At 43.6% G+C, this 16,921-nt stretch overlaps 1 protein-coding gene and 1 long non-coding RNA gene across 7 annotated transcripts in view; both read left to right on the forward strand.

The window, feature by feature from the left end:
- The window catches only part of LOC110349097 (uncharacterized), a 127,892-nt gene that overhangs the window by 39,049 nt on the left and 71,922 nt on the right, over positions 1-16,921 (forward strand). The window lies entirely within an intron of this gene.
- The window catches only part of Trabd2a (TraB domain containing 2A), a 28,855-nt gene continuing 24,821 nt past the window's right edge, over positions 12,888-16,921 (forward strand). Inside the window, 1 exon segment of the mRNA XM_013072083.3 lies at positions 12,888-12,986. Coding sequence (XP_012927537.2) covers positions 12,888-12,986 — 99 coding nt within the window.

Here is a 16,921-nt window from a genome sequence, read left to right on the forward strand (position 1 = left end):
TGATGAGTTCAGTAGCTGAATGAGCTGTTAGGAGGTGGGGTCTTGTTGGACACAGGTCCCTGGGGCATTGACCTGGAAGGGTGCATCTCCCTCCCTGGTTCCTCCTTCTCTCTCTGCTTCCTGGCCGCCATGAAGTGAGCAGTCCCCCTTCCCCATACCCTCTGTCAAGCCAAACCAGCCCATCACATTGTAACTGTAAGCCAAAATTTTAAGTTGTGGGTGTTAGACATCATGTCCAGTGATGGGAAAGTGACTAAGACACCAGTCAACACTGCAGTTGGGCTGAAGTTGTCCTCTTGGCTAAGGGCATTGGCTGTGGCAGCCTTAGGACCCTGGGCACTGGGAGCCAAGTCAGCTGGGGATGAGGTGTTTGGCTTTTGTTGAGCTGTTTTGAGTGTGCAGATTGTGGTCACTGTGTAGGTCATTGTACAAGGGACACTGATCATGGATATTGGAGAAAATACAAAATAAGAGAAATAGCAGAAACAGGTGAGACTCTGTAGAAGCAACAGAGTTTGGAGGCTCTTAGATGATCTGCTTCCCACTTGTGTCTTAAACTAGCCCTGTCACATGACTGAGTGTGGCTAAGGGTGTGCTCTTAGCTTCTTTTTTTTTTGTTTATTATTTGGACATTCATAGGTTCCTCATAGGTTGTTTCTCCTGAAGTTTGGTTGTCTTGTCACAACTTTAAACACTATAAGGGAAAATGATCTTCCAAGGCAACAGAAGCTAAAGGAATAGGGATTTCTAAGAAGGGACTGAGACACTCCAGAAGTTCCTAGACGTTGTAACTTTCCCTGAATCTTGGAGATAGAGACGCTGCTGTTGATTCTTGGCCCCCCAACATTGGTGGAAATTGAGGGAAGGAAACTACTAGTTTACTGGGGCTGTTCCAACAGATAATACAGACTGGGTGACTTAAGAAGAAATTTATTTTCTCACAGTTCAGCGGGCTCAGATTCCAAAATCACAGGGCCTCCAAAACATTTCTGGCAAGGCCTCTCTCCTCTGCTTGGAAACAGCTGCCTTCTTCCTGTATCTTCAGGTGGGGTTTTGTGTATATGACCTGGGGAAAGTGAGAGAAAGAGAGTGCTTTGGTGTCTGCTCTGTACATACAGGGACACCAGTCCTGTCAGATCAGGACTCTACTCTTCTGACTTTATTTAACCTTAATTACTTTCTTAAAAGCTGTGTCTCACAGCCACGTTGAGAGGGATGTTAGGACTTCAACAATAGAATTTGGTGGGTGGGCCATGGCTCAGTCCAGAGTAGGATGAGAGAGATGTGCTCAGTCAGCTATCGGGAGTCAAGACCGGACTTGGCTGGTTGGAAAGAAGAGTGGTCCGCAGACCTGACTGAAGGGAGATGGAGGCATGGCAGGTCCAGGAAGTGGCAGAAAGAGGATAGGGCCAGCCTGCCATGTGCCTTCTTCCAGTTCCCTCACACTTTCCTGGAACTGCCGAGTGATCATCATTTACAAAATGGTGCTGGTCAGGTTGAAATGTCTGGTCCTCATGCTTGAGTCCTTTTGCTGACAAGAGCTCAGGTCCAACTTTTGAGAAGTTCCTCTTCCTTTCTCCTAAGAGCAGATCTTTATGTCTGAAGAAATGTGCGGAAGCTTTAGTTCTTAAATTTGGCAACACGACAAAACTTGGAGTGGTTTCATCACCATCTTACTTTGGGGTTGAGTTTAGACTATTCCAAGAGATGAGTCACCTTTCAGGTAAGGAAGGAGGGATTTTGAAGAGAGGCTGGGAAGGGAGAAGAAAATGAGCCCGAGAAACACATCCCCTCTGCCTGGATACTGGGGTGAGCACAGGGGCCAGCACCAGACATCATCTTAAAAAATTACCTGGGTGAATAGTCTGAGGACAAGGGAGACCCTTCCCCTACTGCTACTAAACTATACTTAAAGGGACAGGATGGTTCTCAGAAGTGAACGAAGAAAAAAGAAGACAGAAACCCCATGCCCCAGCAAGTGAGGCCTGGGCCTGAACAGATGGGAAGCCCTTAGTTCCAAGCTGGTGGGGTGGTACAGGGCTCCTGGGAGCCGCTTGTTGGGCGATGCCTTTCATATGCAGAGCAGCCCTTTGATCTGAGGGGGATGAAAATGCTGGAAAGTGGAATGGCTTGGTGTGGGGGGCCTTTGTCTTTGACAAAAAAGGCGTCTGCTGGACTCAATTCTCCTCACCTGCCCTCTCAGGCCATGGGGTCTGGCAACAATGTCAGAACTGGGACCTGGGTCTCCCCACAGCTGAAGAAGTCTCAGGAAAGAGAAAGGGGCCTGCTGCAAACACTGGACAGGAAGCTTAATTGATTCTTTCCACAGCCCAGAGAGAAAGGGAGTGGAAAGAAGGGCTGTGGGGAGCCCAGGGGGGAGTGGAGAGGAGACTTTGGAGGGGGTGGAGGGGAAGGAAAGTGGAATTTGAACAGGGCTGTGAACTGTGGTAATAAGCTGGGTACTTTCTCCAGTGAGCATGACCCTTGGGAAGACTGCAGATGGGTGGGTGTGTCATTGGAGGGAGGGAAATAGGCTTCCACTCATAAGAAGATGTGATGACATGATTTGGGGTAGACTGGTAACTATCCTTTTTGAAAAACTGTATAAAATAAGGCAAGCCCTAATTCCAAAGTAGCAGAATGTCTATCTTGCTGTGTTTCCCAAGGAGAAAAATAGAGCCCTGTAGTCTTTGTACCATTGGAAGCTCAGGTTGATGGGAGTGTCATCCTATTGAGAATTTCTAGGATGTAGTTTTTCTTTTCCTGCTGTCTTGTTACTTAAAACTTCTGGAAATCTAAAGTGATGCAAATTGAAAAAGACTTGCAACAAGGCAATTGGTGTTGGGCCTAGACCTGAGTCTTCTCTACTTGTGGACCATTTCTGAGTCTGTTCTGTGCAGGTGGAAGGACTCTGAGCGTACATCTGATGGTGCAGCCAGTGCTGTGTCACAGACCTGTGCCTACCCAGGTGTAATAGGCTTGGCTTGGGGAGGCCAGGAGCACTGGAACCCTGTGCTGTCCCTTCAGGAGCCATTGTTTGGCTGGAAGGCTGGGGAAGGACAGGGCACAGTGACTTGGCACTTGTAGTACACTAGCAATACTGTATAACTGTAATAAGAGGAGGGTTTTCTGTATTTTTTTTTCCTCCCCAGAGATGGAAAGTGTCTGACACTGTGATCTCTGGGTGAAGGGCATTGGTTGACAGGACAGGAAGGGTCGTTTTGAGGCTGTCCCTGAATCTTCTGATCTGGGTGGTGCTGTCATAACCACAGCAGTGTGGTCAGGAGCAGTCGACATTGTTCCTGCCCTCACCCTAGAGCCGCACAGGTCTGCGTCATCAGCGATGCAGTGAGAAGTGGCTTTAGAGCACTGGGAGGGGTCAAGGCCAGGGCAGTGCCCATTTCTGTTCTCCTATCCAGCCTCTCAGTACATTGTGCATGAACTTTGGAGACCGTGGATCTGAGTTTGAATTCTGTCTCCCCCATTTTCTGGCATTGTGACCTTGACAAGATATTCAACTTTTCTGAGTCTGTTTCCTCATCAGTAAAATGGGTATAATGAAACAGACATCATAAGGCTGTGGCGAGGAATAGACAGAACCTTCATAAAGTACATAGGTGTAGCAGATACTACTTAAGGAGGGTTTAGTTCTACCACCCTGGGTTCCTCTTGCCTGGTACCATTTCTTTATCCTTAGACTTTCTTTTTCAAACTAGGAGGGACTGGGACAGGGTTGGGGTTGAATTCTATTTCTGAATGTACAAGCTCACCACTTTATTTGACTAATGATTGGTTCAGGAACCTGGGTTTAAGCCGAGAGCACACAGTGTTCCTCTCCCTACTCTCACTAGTCTGGACATGCATGTGTGTTCTAAATTGGCTTATTAGGTGGAAGAGAAGGTAGCGGTTGGAAGAGAGGCTTTCTTTTTCCCTGGCTAGGCTTATATTTTCCAGTCGTACATGTAGAGATGTGGACCATGCTCTGCATTTGGGCTTTCTACTGTATGAGAGTATGTTTTCTTATGATTAAAACTAGTTTAAGTTTTCATTCTCTGGATTTTTCTTTCTGATAAGTGTTCCATATATGCGGCCCATTCTTCGATGAAGTCACTGTTTTTCTCTATTTTTATCACATAGGTACCCCAAACAGAATGACATTTGATCATATTTTTGAATTGTCCTTTCAGTGCAACTATATCATACATATTCTTTTGTGTTTTGCTGCTTTCCTCAACATTGTGCAATAGTTACCCATGCTAGTGGGTATGGTGATGAATTATTTTCATGGTTGAACGGCATCTGCATTGGTCAATTTTCCTGACAAAATGCCATGATTCTGTCACCTTTTCTTAAGTCTCTAAATCTATTCGACATTTAAGATTAACTGGCCACATAGCATCCCACCAAGTGTGCCCAGAGTGTGGCCAGCTAATGCCATAATCCTGTTTTTGGATGTTTGTAGTTCTGAGGTGAGCAAATGACTGTGAAGGCTCATCTCTCTCTGAGGCCTTCGCCTGGGCCCAAACTCTTCATTTGCCTGTATTGTCATTATGATTTAGATGTAGAATGTCCCCCAGGAGGCTCATGTGTGCAGAGGTGGGGCTTTTGGACAGTGGTTGGATCACGGGAGTGCTGTGCTCCTCAGTGATGAGTTTATAGCTAACTGTGATGTTACACGGGGAGGTCACTGGACGTGTGACTCGGGAGGGTCTATCTCCTTCCCTTGTTCCTCCCTCTGCTCTCTGCTTTTTGGCCATCATGACTGGAGCAGCTTTTCTCCCCCATGTCCCTCTGCCATGCTGTTTCTGTGTTGGGGACAGAGAAGACCATGGACTAAAACTGTGAGCCAAAATATACTGCTCCTCCTTTAAATAGTAGGTGTCGGGTGCTGTGTCTAGTAATGGGAAAGGGACTAAGATGGTACTCCACTGCCCTCTGTGACCTGCTACTGTCACCAACAGGGCAGGGACTCCATCCTTTTCCAAATTCAGTCCCACATCCTGAAGGACAGGCATACTGTGTGTGAAGGGGGTGCTGATGCCATTATTATTATTATTATTTTTTTGTATTAAATTCTTTTATTGGTACATTGTAGGTATACAACACAATTACATTTCTCATTGGGAATTGCACCTTTACATAATGCATCTTGGTTCTTATTTTTTCCCCATTCCTAGCCCTCCCTTCACGCCCTCCACCCTTCCCTGTTTACAAAGACTTTACTTCCATTCTTTCTATTTCTCATCATTTTTCCTTTCCCTTCTTTCCTTTCCCCTGCCCCTGCCCCTCCCACTATCCCTACCCCTTTGGACCTTTTCTTCCTATTTTACATTTTCGATTATTCATTCTAATCATTGGTACATTTTAGGTATACAATATAATGACATTCATCATTGGAAATTTGCTCCTTTACATATTCTCTCTTGGTTCTTATTTTTCACCCTTGCCTAGCCCTCCTTTCAACCCCTCCAGTCCTATTTACAAAGATTTTGTTCCTATTTTTCCATTTTCTCATATTAATCCCATTCCCTTCTATCCTTTCCCCTAGCCCTCCCACTTCCTTCCCCTTTGCCCCTTTTCTTCCTATTTCACATTACCTAATATACATTTAGTCCTTATTTACACTTTCAGTTTCTCACACCAGAGAAACTATTCGGTATTTACACATGTGTGTCCTATTTATTTCACTTAAGAGTATCGCCTCAATGTGCATCCACTTAGCTATAAATGTCTCTAATTTCTCATTTTTTTATGGCTGAGTAGTATTCCATTTTATAAAAAAAACCCATTTTCTTTATCCAGTTGATGGGCATTTGGGCTGTTTCCAAGTTTTAGCTATTACAAACTGTGCTGCTATGAACATGGATGCACATTTATCACTGTGGTATGATTCTTTTAATTCTTTGGGGAAGATCCCCAGCAGTGGAATAGCGGGGTCAAATGTGACTTCCAGTCCTAGTTCTTTGAGGTATCTCCATACTGATTTCCACAGTGCTTGCACCAGCCTACACTCCCACTAGCAGTGGAGCAGGGTTCCTCTTTCCCCACAGCCCTGCCAGCATTTGTTATTGGTTGATTTCATGATAGCAGCCATTCTTTCTGGAGTGAAGTAGAATCTCAGCGTTGTTTTCATTTGCATCTCTCGAATGACCAGTGACGTTGAACATTTTTTCATGTATTTATTTGCTATTTCTACTTCTTTGTCTGAGAAATGTCTGTTCATTTCAGATGCCCATTTTTGGATTGGGTCTTTAAATTTGGGAGGTCTGATCTTTTTAAGTTCTTTATAGATTCGAGATAGTAGACCTTTGTCTGAGGAAGAGCAGGTGAAGATTTTTTCTCACATTGTGGGTTGTCTCTTCACACTGCTGGTGGTTTCTCTTGCTGTGCAGAAGCCTTTTAATAAGAAGAGATCCCATTTGTTGATCGTTTGTGCTAGTTCACGGGCAACTGAGGTTTTGTTCATAAAATCTTTTCCTCCACCGATGTCTTCAAGGGTTCTACCTAACCTCTGTTCCAACTGGTTCAGAGTTTCTATTTCAATATTTAGATCTTTCATCCATTTTGATTTGAGTTTAGTGCATGGTGAGAGATACAGGTCTAGTTTTAATCTTTGGCAAGTTGAAGCCCAATTTTTCCACCACCATTTATTAAAGAGGCTATCTTCCCTCCAGTGAGGGTGTTTAGCTTCTTTGTCAAAGATGAGATGGCTGAGTGTGTCTGGCGTTGTTTGTGCATCTTCTAATCTGTTCCACTGGTCCTCAAGTCTGTTTCTTTGCCAGTACCATGCTGTTTTTATCACAGTAGCTTTGTAGTAGAGTTGCAGGTTGGGGATTGTGATACCCCCTGCCATGTCTCTGTTACCTAGAATTGCTTTTGCTATTCTGGGTCTCTTCTTGTTCCAAATGAATTTTTGGATTGTTTTCTCGAGGTCTATGAAGTATGCTGCTGGGATCTCAATTGGAATTGCATTAAATCTATATAGCAGTTTTGGAAGGATGGCCATTTTCACTCTATTAATCCTTCCTATCCAGGAGCAGGGGATGTCTGTCCATTTTCTGTTATCATCTTCAATCTCTCTTTTCAGAGTGCCATAGTTTTCAGAGAAGAGGTCTTTGATTTCTTTCGTTAGGATGATTCCTAGGTATTTTAGTGTTTTGGATGCTAGTGTGAAAGGAATTATTTGCCCTATTTTTCTCTCAGTGAGTCTGTCATTGGTGTAGAGGAAAGCTATTGATTTTTGTGTGTTGACCTTGTCACCAGCTAATTGACTGAATTTGGTTATTAAGTCTAGAAGACTTTTGGTGGAGTTCTTGGGGTCTTCTATATAGAGTATCATGTCATCTGCAAATAATGACAATTTGACTTCTTCATTTCCTATCTTTATTCCTTTTATTTCTTTCTCTTGTCTAATTGCCATGGCTAATGTTTCCAGAACTATATTGAACAAGAGTGGTGATAGTGGACATCCTTGTCTTGTTCCTGATTTTAGGGTGAAGGATTTCAGTTTTTGACCATTTAGTATGATATTGGCTGTTGGTTTTTCATAGATGGCTTCTATCAGTTTGAGGTAGAGACCATCTATTCCAATTTTTTGTAGGATTTTTATCATAAATGCATGATGGATTTTGTCAAATGCTTTTTCTGCGTCTATGGAGATAATCATATGGTTTTTGTCCTTGGCTCTATTGATATAGTATATTACATTGATTGATTTTCGTATATTGAACCATCCCTGCATCCCTGGGATGAATCCCACTTGATCAGGGTGTATGATCTTCTTGATGATCTTCTGCATTCTGTTTGCCAGTATCTTATTAAGGATTTTTGCATCTGTGTTCATTAGTGAGATTGGCCTATAGTTCCCTTTTTCAGTTGGGTCTTTCTCTGCTTTGGGGATCAAGGTGATGCTTGCTTCCAGGAATGAATTTGGGACTATTGCTTCCCTTTCAATTTCACTGAAGAGTTTAAACAGTAGTGGCAACAGTTCCTCTCTAAATGTCTTGTAGAATTCAGCAGTGAAGCCATCAGGGCTGGGCTTTTCTTAGTTGATAAGTTTTTAATTACATTTTCAATTTCATTGGTTGATATTGGGTTGTTCAGAATTTTTAGGTCTTCTTCATTCAACTTTGGTAATTCACATATATCTAGGAATCTGTCCATTTCGTCTTTGTTGTCCATCTTATTGGCGTATAGGTTCTGGAAGTAGGTATTGATGATCCTCTGGATTTCTGCTGGGTCTGTTGTAATTTCACCCTTTTCATTCCTAATTGCATGGATTTGGTCCTTTTCTTTCCTTTTTCTGATAAGGTTGGCTAAAGGTTTGTCAATTTTGTTGATTCTTTCAAAGAACCAAATCTTGGCTTCATTGATTTTTTGTATCATTCTCTTAGTCTCCATTGCATTGATTTCTCCTCTGATCTTTATAATTTCCTCATTTGTATGAGCTTTGGGGTTGTCCTGCTCTTCTTTTTCTAGAAGCTTGAGGTTCAGCATCAGGTTGTTTAATTGGGCTCGTTCTGTTTTCCTAATATGCATATTTACTGCTATGAATTTCCCTCATAAGACTGCTTTCATTGTGTCCCATAGATTCTGATATGTTGTATTACCATTGCCATTTGATTGAAGAAAATGTCTGATTTCTTCTTTAATTTCCTCTGTGACCCATTGGTTATTCAGAAGTGTGTTGTTCAATTTCCACATGTTTATGAAATTTTTTGAGTTTCTTTTGCTATGGATCTCCAATTTCATAGCACTATGGTCTGATAATGTACAGGGGATACTTCAGTTCCTTTGCACTTACTTAAACATGTTCTATGTGTGAGTATGTGGTCTATTTTGGAGAATGACCCATGTGCAGCTGAGAAGAATGTGTGTTCTGATTTTGTGGGGTGGAAGACTCTGTAAACATCTGTTAAGTTCATTTGTTCAAGCGTTTGATTGAGTTCTAGTATTTCATGACTTATTTTTAGTCTAGTTGATGTATCTATTTGTGACAGTGGGGTGTTGAGGTCCCCCACTACAATTGTATTAGTGCATATATGGCTTTTCATGTCCGTTAATATTTGTTTTATATAGTTGGGTGCACTAGTGTTTGGTGCATAGATATTTATGATTGTCATCTCTTCCTCTTCGACTCTTCCCTTTACAAGGATGTAGTGTCCTTCTTCATCTGTCTTAATCAGTGTTGGTTTGAAATCTACTTGATCTGCCAAGAGGATAGCTACTCCTGCTTTTTTTCGGGTTCCTGTTGCATGGGGTATTGTTTTCCACCCTTTAACTCTCAGTCTATGAGTTTCCTTTTGAATGAAGTGTGTTTCTTGTATGCAGCATATTGTTGGATTTTGCTTCTTGACCCATTCTGCCAGTCTATTTCTTTTGATTGGTGAATTGAGGCCATTAACATTGATGGTTATAACTGAAACGTATTGACTTGTCATTGCCATGACTTTTTCTTTTTGTTGGGTTCTCCCCCTTTCCATTTAATTTCTTGTCATGCCAGATGGGTTCATTCTGCTTTGCTTCCTGGGGTTGTGATCCTCAATGTCTGTTCCTAGGCTATTGTGTAAAATTCTTTGGAGTGCTGGTTTGGTCTTCATGAAGTTCCTAAGGTGCTCTTTGTCATGAAAGTATCTTATTTCTCCATCCATTTTGAAAGATAGTTTTGCAGGGTACATCAATCTGGGTTGGAGGCTGTTTTCTTTTAGTGCTTGGAATATATCACTCCAAGCTCTTCTTGCCTTGATGGTTTGTGTTGAGAAGTCTGCTGTGATTCTGATGGGCTTTCCTTTGTTTGTGATTTGTTTCTTTTCTCTGACTGCTTATAGAACTTAATTCTTCTGTAGTGTTTCTGGAATCTTAACAATTATATGCCTATGTGTAGATTTTTTTTTGATCAAGGCTATTTGGAGTCCTATATGCCTCACTTATCTGTCAAGCTCTTTCCCCATGCTTGGGAAGTTTTCTGCCATTATTTCTGTGAAGATTTTTTTATGTCATCTCCCCTCTCTCCTGTTTCTTCATTGAGCCCAATCAGCCTTATGTTATTCTTCTTTGCATCATCTAGCAGCTGATGGATTGATTTCTCATGTTCCCTTATAATTTTGAAGCAATTTTTCTTTTTCTGGTCACTAATTGCAATCTTATGTTCTATATCTGAAATTCTGTCCTCACATTGGCTCATTCTGCTCTGTAGACTTTCAATGGAGTTTTTCATGTCCTGGAAATCTATTTGCATCTGTTTTATGGATTCCATTTGTTTCTTATGTTGGGATTCCATCATGTTCTTGAGCTCCTCTCTAGATTTATTAATCATGTCTTGCACTAGGGGCACAATTTCTCCTGTTATCTGAGAAATTATTTCTGATTTCATTTTTTCCAGATTCCCTTTTGTTGCCAGTTCAGTGGGTCCAGATGGTTGAGTATCAGAGTGTTCCATCTCATTTCCCTTTGGGGTTGCTGTAGGTGATCTGGAAGTCTGGTTTTGAGACTTTTTTATGTGTTTTCTCATTTTGACTGGGCCAGGGTGCTGTTAGTGCCTGCACGGATTACCTCCTCTGAGCTGGGTGAGGTGGGCCAGGGGCCACGTGCAGCAGCAGGGATGGTGACCCAAAAGCCCTTTCCTGTGGCCTGGGAGCAGCGGGAGGGATGGTGACTGGGAAGCCCCATCCTCTGGACCAGGAGCAGTGGGATGATGGCTCAGAAGCCCCTACCTCTGGGCCGGGAACAGCGGGACTCAGTACCTTGGTCTGGTGGTCTGGTGTCCTCTGTGTCTTTGTAGTGTGGAACCAGGTGGCTGCCTGTCTGCTGCCATTATTATTATTATTGTAAATACATTACGCCAATGACTTTGATCTTGGTCTATCCATCTCCAGATTGCTTGAGGTCTAATATTTCAGTGCTTTTTCACCTTTTCTTCCCTAGTGTGTTTTGCTTTGTCCTCTGGTGCTACTAAGATTGACAGTTGAAGGGGAAGGATCTGTGTGAGGACATCAGCTGCCTGGCAATTTTTGTTTGAGAGAATTACTGAGAGCTGTGTCAGTGCAAGAAGCTTGGCAAGATGCTAACCATAGGAGAGGCATTAAAGGGGTTTCTCCTCAGAGTTTCCCCGGGCATTCCAAAAGCTGTACTTGGGAGCTTAGAATGTGGAGTTCTTTTGAAATAACACTTATTTTTTCTTCCCTTTTTTATTAGTATATGATACATCATAAATACAGTCATTATGGGGAACTGGTACATAAATAGACCACATCTTGATCCTTTTTATTTCCTCTAACACTTTAGATAGTGGTTTCTAGCTAGTCCATGGAAAGGTATACATTTTTATGGAAAAATTGTAGAAAACAATATTATCAGCTGAAGCATGCTGGCTGCATCTGTCAGCACCCTGACAGCCCACATCCCTCCTGGTGAGGCTGAGTCAGGCTGGAGAAGAGTGGTGTAGGGAATTGGCATTCAGGTCCCATGGAGACCTGAGGCAGGAATTGACTAGCATGGCACATGCCCACGGCAGTCTAGAAGAATTCCATACTTGAACAGTTGAACTTGTTAGCTGTTCATTTCTTCAGATTTTCAGTGTGCTTTCTCAGCTCTGTGCTTTCCAGGCCTACCTGCTGACTGGAATTGCCTGGGAGTGATGTAGGCAGAGATTCTTAGGAGCATGGCTGTGATTACAGAAGTTGCCCAACAAAGGTTGGTGCCTGTGTTTGTCATGGTGAATACATGGCCATTGAGTGACCTTGGATGCACTATGTAGGCTGATGCCCAAGGTAGGAAATCATTGAACTGCAGAGGAGTGAATGGGTGATGGACAGTGAGTTGCAATCTGTGCTTTGGGAAAACACTGGCTTAGTAGGTTTCAGGGAGAACTAAGACATCTGGGTGCTGTATTTGGCAGAGGAGAGTAGTGTGAGATCTGGGAGAAATGAGCCTGAATCTTTGTTGGGTTTTCTGAACTCTTGAGTTGTTGAAATCTGCCTATATTTCTTCTTGGAGTTCTCCAGAGACAGTCTGAGCCCACAGCAGAGGTCCTGGAATGGGGTAGGGTTGGGGGAAGAGGGGACATCTCTGGGTGTCTGCACTAAGGAGCTGCTGACCTGACTTGCTTGCTCATTTAAAGGGCTGCAGGGAACCTTAATTGTGTCCTCTCTTGAAGTCAGAAGCTTGCCACTTCCTTTCTTTGAGTTGCCGTGGTCATTGATGTCTCGTGGAGAAGGATATCTTAGGCTGCATTTCCTTCCAAAGCCAGAGAGGATAGCCATTTGCCAGACTTTGACTTTTTATTCTCGTTTGGTCTATCTCACATTATAATGTACGTATTAGTTCCCTGTTTGTTCTCAGAAAGGCTTTTATTGACTACTTAAAGGCCAAAAGGCAAAAACAAGGAACTAGAAGAAATAATGCTATGTATCTATCTCTCCGTCTCTCCATCAGTCCATTGGTGTATTGATTGTCCATCTGTCTGTGGCGATTGTCCAAGGAAGGAGATTCAAGTCACTGGCAGCAGTGGTTGCTTTTAGGGGAAGTGATTAAAGAACAGTGATTGGAGGGAGATCTATTTCTTTATATTATTTCAAACTTCTGTCATATGCATATTGACTATAAAAAAGTACAGTTGAGATTGACCTGTGTTATAGGTTGGGTTATGTCCCTCACCCCCTTCAGGGTCATATGCTAAAGTCCTAGCCCTTTGTACCTCACAATGTGTCTATATTTATACACAGGGTCTTTGCAGACAATGAAAGTAGGATGAGGTCAGTAGTGTGGTCCCTAACCCAAAATAACTGTGTCCTTATAAGGAGAAATTTGAGCACAGAGACAAAGAAATTCTTGTGTAGACTACAGTTGGGTAGCCACAGACAAACAAAGGACCAGAAGCTGGGAGAGTCATGGACCAGACCTGGTGCCTCCAGAGGGAGCTGACCCTCCTACACCTTGATCTTAAACTTGCAGTGGCATTACTGTGGAAATCCATGTCTGAAGCCAAAGTGAGTTTGTCTGAGGAACTCTGTTACAGGAGCCTTAGGAACCCAACACAAATGTGAGAAAATAGCAGAAGCTGCAAAGGAAGGAAAAAGGAGGCAGTGGGCAGCTGGGAGTTGGTTATAGAGAAGGTGAGGGGGCAGTGAGTGGGTGGACACAGCTGGGTCTTCCTGGTCCTGTCTCCTCTCTGGCCACCTGACCCCTGCTGTTGGCATTTGGGTTCTCTAGGAACAGTCCTGGTGTCCCAGATGTGTTCACTGTGACCAGTCCTGTTGTGCTCTGGAAGAATCAGTCAGTGACCATGCCCCATCCAGGATGGAAGACGTCTGGGGTCAGCTTACTAGAGCTGTTTCTGAGGAATATACCTATAACTGCAAGGCACATCCTGAAACTCCAAAGTTTTCAGGCTGGCTCAGGCTTCACCAAGCACAGCAAAAAGAGAAAATCACTTAAAACAACCAGTCATTTGTCTTGCCAGAGAGGGGACCTTCCAAGATGTTGCAGTGGTGCCCGAGAAAGCTGTGTCCAGGCTGCAGTGATGTTAGCTGGGGTGAGTTCGGGGCTGTGCATTGCTTTTTGTGCTGTGGAGATCTCAGTACACCAGGCTGTCCTGGATTTGGCACCTCAGTGGAAGGCGAGTTTCCTCCTCTCTCCATAAATGGCTCCCCCAGGGGCTTGGTCAAAGGTTTGCCCTGAAGGAGACACTTCTAGGAAAACTTCCTGGGGATCTTGTTGGGCACAGCTGCAGGGCTGCCAGCATAGGGGTGGGAGGAAGCTTGAATGACAGTGACCCGCCCCTCTGGTTGTGCAGCATGGCAGGCTGGCAAGCACCCTGATTCATAGAGGGTATTCTGGGTGCAGTGAAGCCTTGTGAGAGCCCTTTGACCTCACTCAGACTTTTCCTTCAAGAACCTATCTTCAGTCTTTGTTCAAGGAGGCTGAGTTTGTATCAGGAAGAGCTTTTGTAAGACCGTGGGCCTTACCAAATGCTCTGAGGAGCTGACTACAGTGAAGATCATCCAGGAGGGAACACACCGGATAAGTTGTAAAACAGACCTTTATTAGTCTGGCCAGACGGCACTCTCCAAGCTCCAAGCTTAGAGAGGCGAAAGGCTCAGAGCCTGAGGTCCTTTTATAGGAGATGTTAGAGGGAAGTTGGCAAGCAGAAATACAAAAGCGGAGGAGAGGGATAAAACAGACCTTTTACAGATTGTTCTTAAAATAACATATTCAGATATGGAGTTGGGCAAGCATGATGGAACACTACGCACACAACAGACCTTCCTGGCACAACACCAAGCACATCCCTGGAACTCGATGTCTACCTGGTGATCCATAACAGAAGCAGACAAGTTGGGGCCCTATTACAAAATGGAGTAACTGTTGTTCAGTCTCACATTTTCCCCTTTAAGCATATGCAATGCTTTAGTCATCACCATGTCCCTGTTAAGCCAGAGTGGGATATGGGAGTTGGCTGGTTCCTCTATGACCTTGGGCCACACTGTCCTTGAGCCCCTTTCCTGAGCTTTCCTCTGGCTTTTAGTGGAGAGAGAGCAACTACTGTGTTTGGGATGTACCAGCATGGGGTCAGGATCCTTGCTCTTCCAGCCCAGGGGACCCAGTCCCTCATCGCTCAGCTGGTGTCTTGACGTCTTAGTTCTCAGTTTATCTGGGGCTGGGTTTTAATCTGCAAGATGCTTAAGGCCTTCCAGAAGAGGTTAGGGATTAGAAAGACGATGGTAAAACCATGCTTCCCTGGGCAGTTGCTTGGAGCATTTGCAGCAGCTGTAGAGGGAGTCTTATGGCAATTACTGGAAGTTGTATTAGAGATGGAAAACACACATTTCTCTTGTGTTTAGCAACAAAAGAGTTTTGGCACCCATTCTGCTCCACAGTCCAATGTTGAAGCTTCCTTGAAAGATACCTGTTCCTAGTGTGGCCTGATGGTGACCCAAGGTGACCTCTCTGTGTGCCTGTGTATGGGCCACCCTGACAAGTTTGAAATCACTGATTAAACATTTGACTTTGGGCCTCTGCCTTTTATTCTCTTCTCAGAGGCTTCTGTGATACACCAGATTTCCTTTCCACCCCTCTTTCCTGGATTCTTCATTACAGCATCCACTCTTCTAGGTCAAATTTTAGATCCATAAGAACAAGGATCTTGGCCTCCTTGTTCAGTGCTATCTCTCCAGTGTTTTAAATGTAGCTCTGCAGTAACTATTTTTTTTTTTTTTTGGTACTGGGGATCGAACTCGGGATCTTGTGCTTGTGAGGCAGGTGCTGGAACCACTGAGTTAAATCCCTGGCCCTGCAACTATTTATTGACTGAATTTATGAATGGAAGAAGGAATGAGTGGACAAACTTCAGGATCATTTAGCACTGTAACTTGCATTGATTCTTTCTGTTTTTTGTTAGTTGACCAGGATGAACATTTATAACATCTTTTACCATCCACCCCGTTGTCATAGATATTCTTGATGATATTTGTCCTGTTACTCATTTTCCAGAATCCTAGAGTAACCCAGAATCACTATTGGTATTTTTCTGGTCTTTGCCTGTGTCTTTCACCTGATTCTGCTGTTCAAAGGTCTTCTGATCCTTGAAGACCACAAGATCAGGGAACTCTCATTAATGGGCACTTTCTGGATGTCCATCTTTTGCCAGGGACTGTCTATAATCTTGAATAGGGAAATGTTTGACACCTGGAATCATCATAATGCACTAAACTCCCATTGACCATTTTAATATCATGGGACATAGTACACAAAAGTAGGAAAGAAGGAAGTGTACAGAAGAAAGAAGACCAGCAAGTGGTGTTTCAATTGCCAACAATTTAAAATAGACTACCTACCAAAAGCCAATTATTGCCACTTGGTAGAACCATACCCTAACATACAACATACTAGTGAAGGTCAAACTCTACCTTGGTTTGCCAAGATATGTGACTGTAAACAAGTTGTTTGAGGTCTCTTTTTTAAGCCTTATTTTACTCATCTTTAAAATATGCTTACCAACAGTTGTCATCTTAAGATATTGAGGAGATTAGTGAGAAGATAAACTAAGCACGTAGCATGGCCCTGGTACCTACTAAACACTAAAAAATTATTGTTATTAGCTTAGTTCTGGGATATAAATTTCTTAAAGCTTAACCGTCAAAAATAAACATAAAAGACAAACATTCTAACAAGGTTTTATAAGCTTCTCATGGGAAGGGGAAATGTCTCAAGGTGAATTTGACATATGAGTATGTCGAGGCTGGACTGAATAAATCGAATTCTTGTTTAATCTGTGATGTGCCTGAAACAGGTCTCCCTAGTTTGCAGACTGGCATGTCTATTAGAGTGAGTGGCTCACACTTCTCCAAGTGCCAAGAAAACCTTCAAAACAATGGAAACATCCATGACTGCTCTTGGAGGAAGGTGTATGAGCAGCAGGCAGCCCAAATGTGTCCAAAGCTTAGGAGAGCAGCAAAGCCCAGCAGCAGGCATTTGTGTGACCCAGCCAGACTTTGAGAATGTGGCCTGGATGAGTTAGATTGAGACAATTGTTTGAGACCTTGGCTGGGGCCTGACATACCTGGTGAGTGCCTCCTAATGCCCCTTCTGGGCTGCTAAAGTTTGTTCCTTCAGTTAATCTGAAGTCATTAGCCATTCTCTGCCATTATGGGTTGTGATCCTGCACAACCTAGCAGGCTGCTGGCTCAGCTCTGGCTTCACCCATGCAGGGATGAGAGGGTGGGACAATATGGCCCAGAAGGTCCCTAAATAGAAGAAGCTGGTCTGCGGAGCCCAGGGGAGCAGTCTCCCAGGAGAGGCTGGGGGGGGGCTGTTTGGAGAGAGAAGGGGAGGGTGTCAGAGAAGAGAGGAGAGAGGGGCTTTTACAAAAAAGGATCTGCCCCTAGCCTTGGGTTAAGGGTGCATGACAGGAACAGCAACTATT

Source organism: Heterocephalus glaber, unplaced genomic scaffold, assembly GCF_053883595.1.
Source record: "Heterocephalus glaber isolate CG9 unplaced genomic scaffold, H.glaber_assembly_v1.0 deba00000470, whole genome shotgun sequence".
NCBI lineage: Eukaryota > Metazoa > Chordata > Mammalia > Rodentia > Bathyergidae > Heterocephalus > Heterocephalus glaber.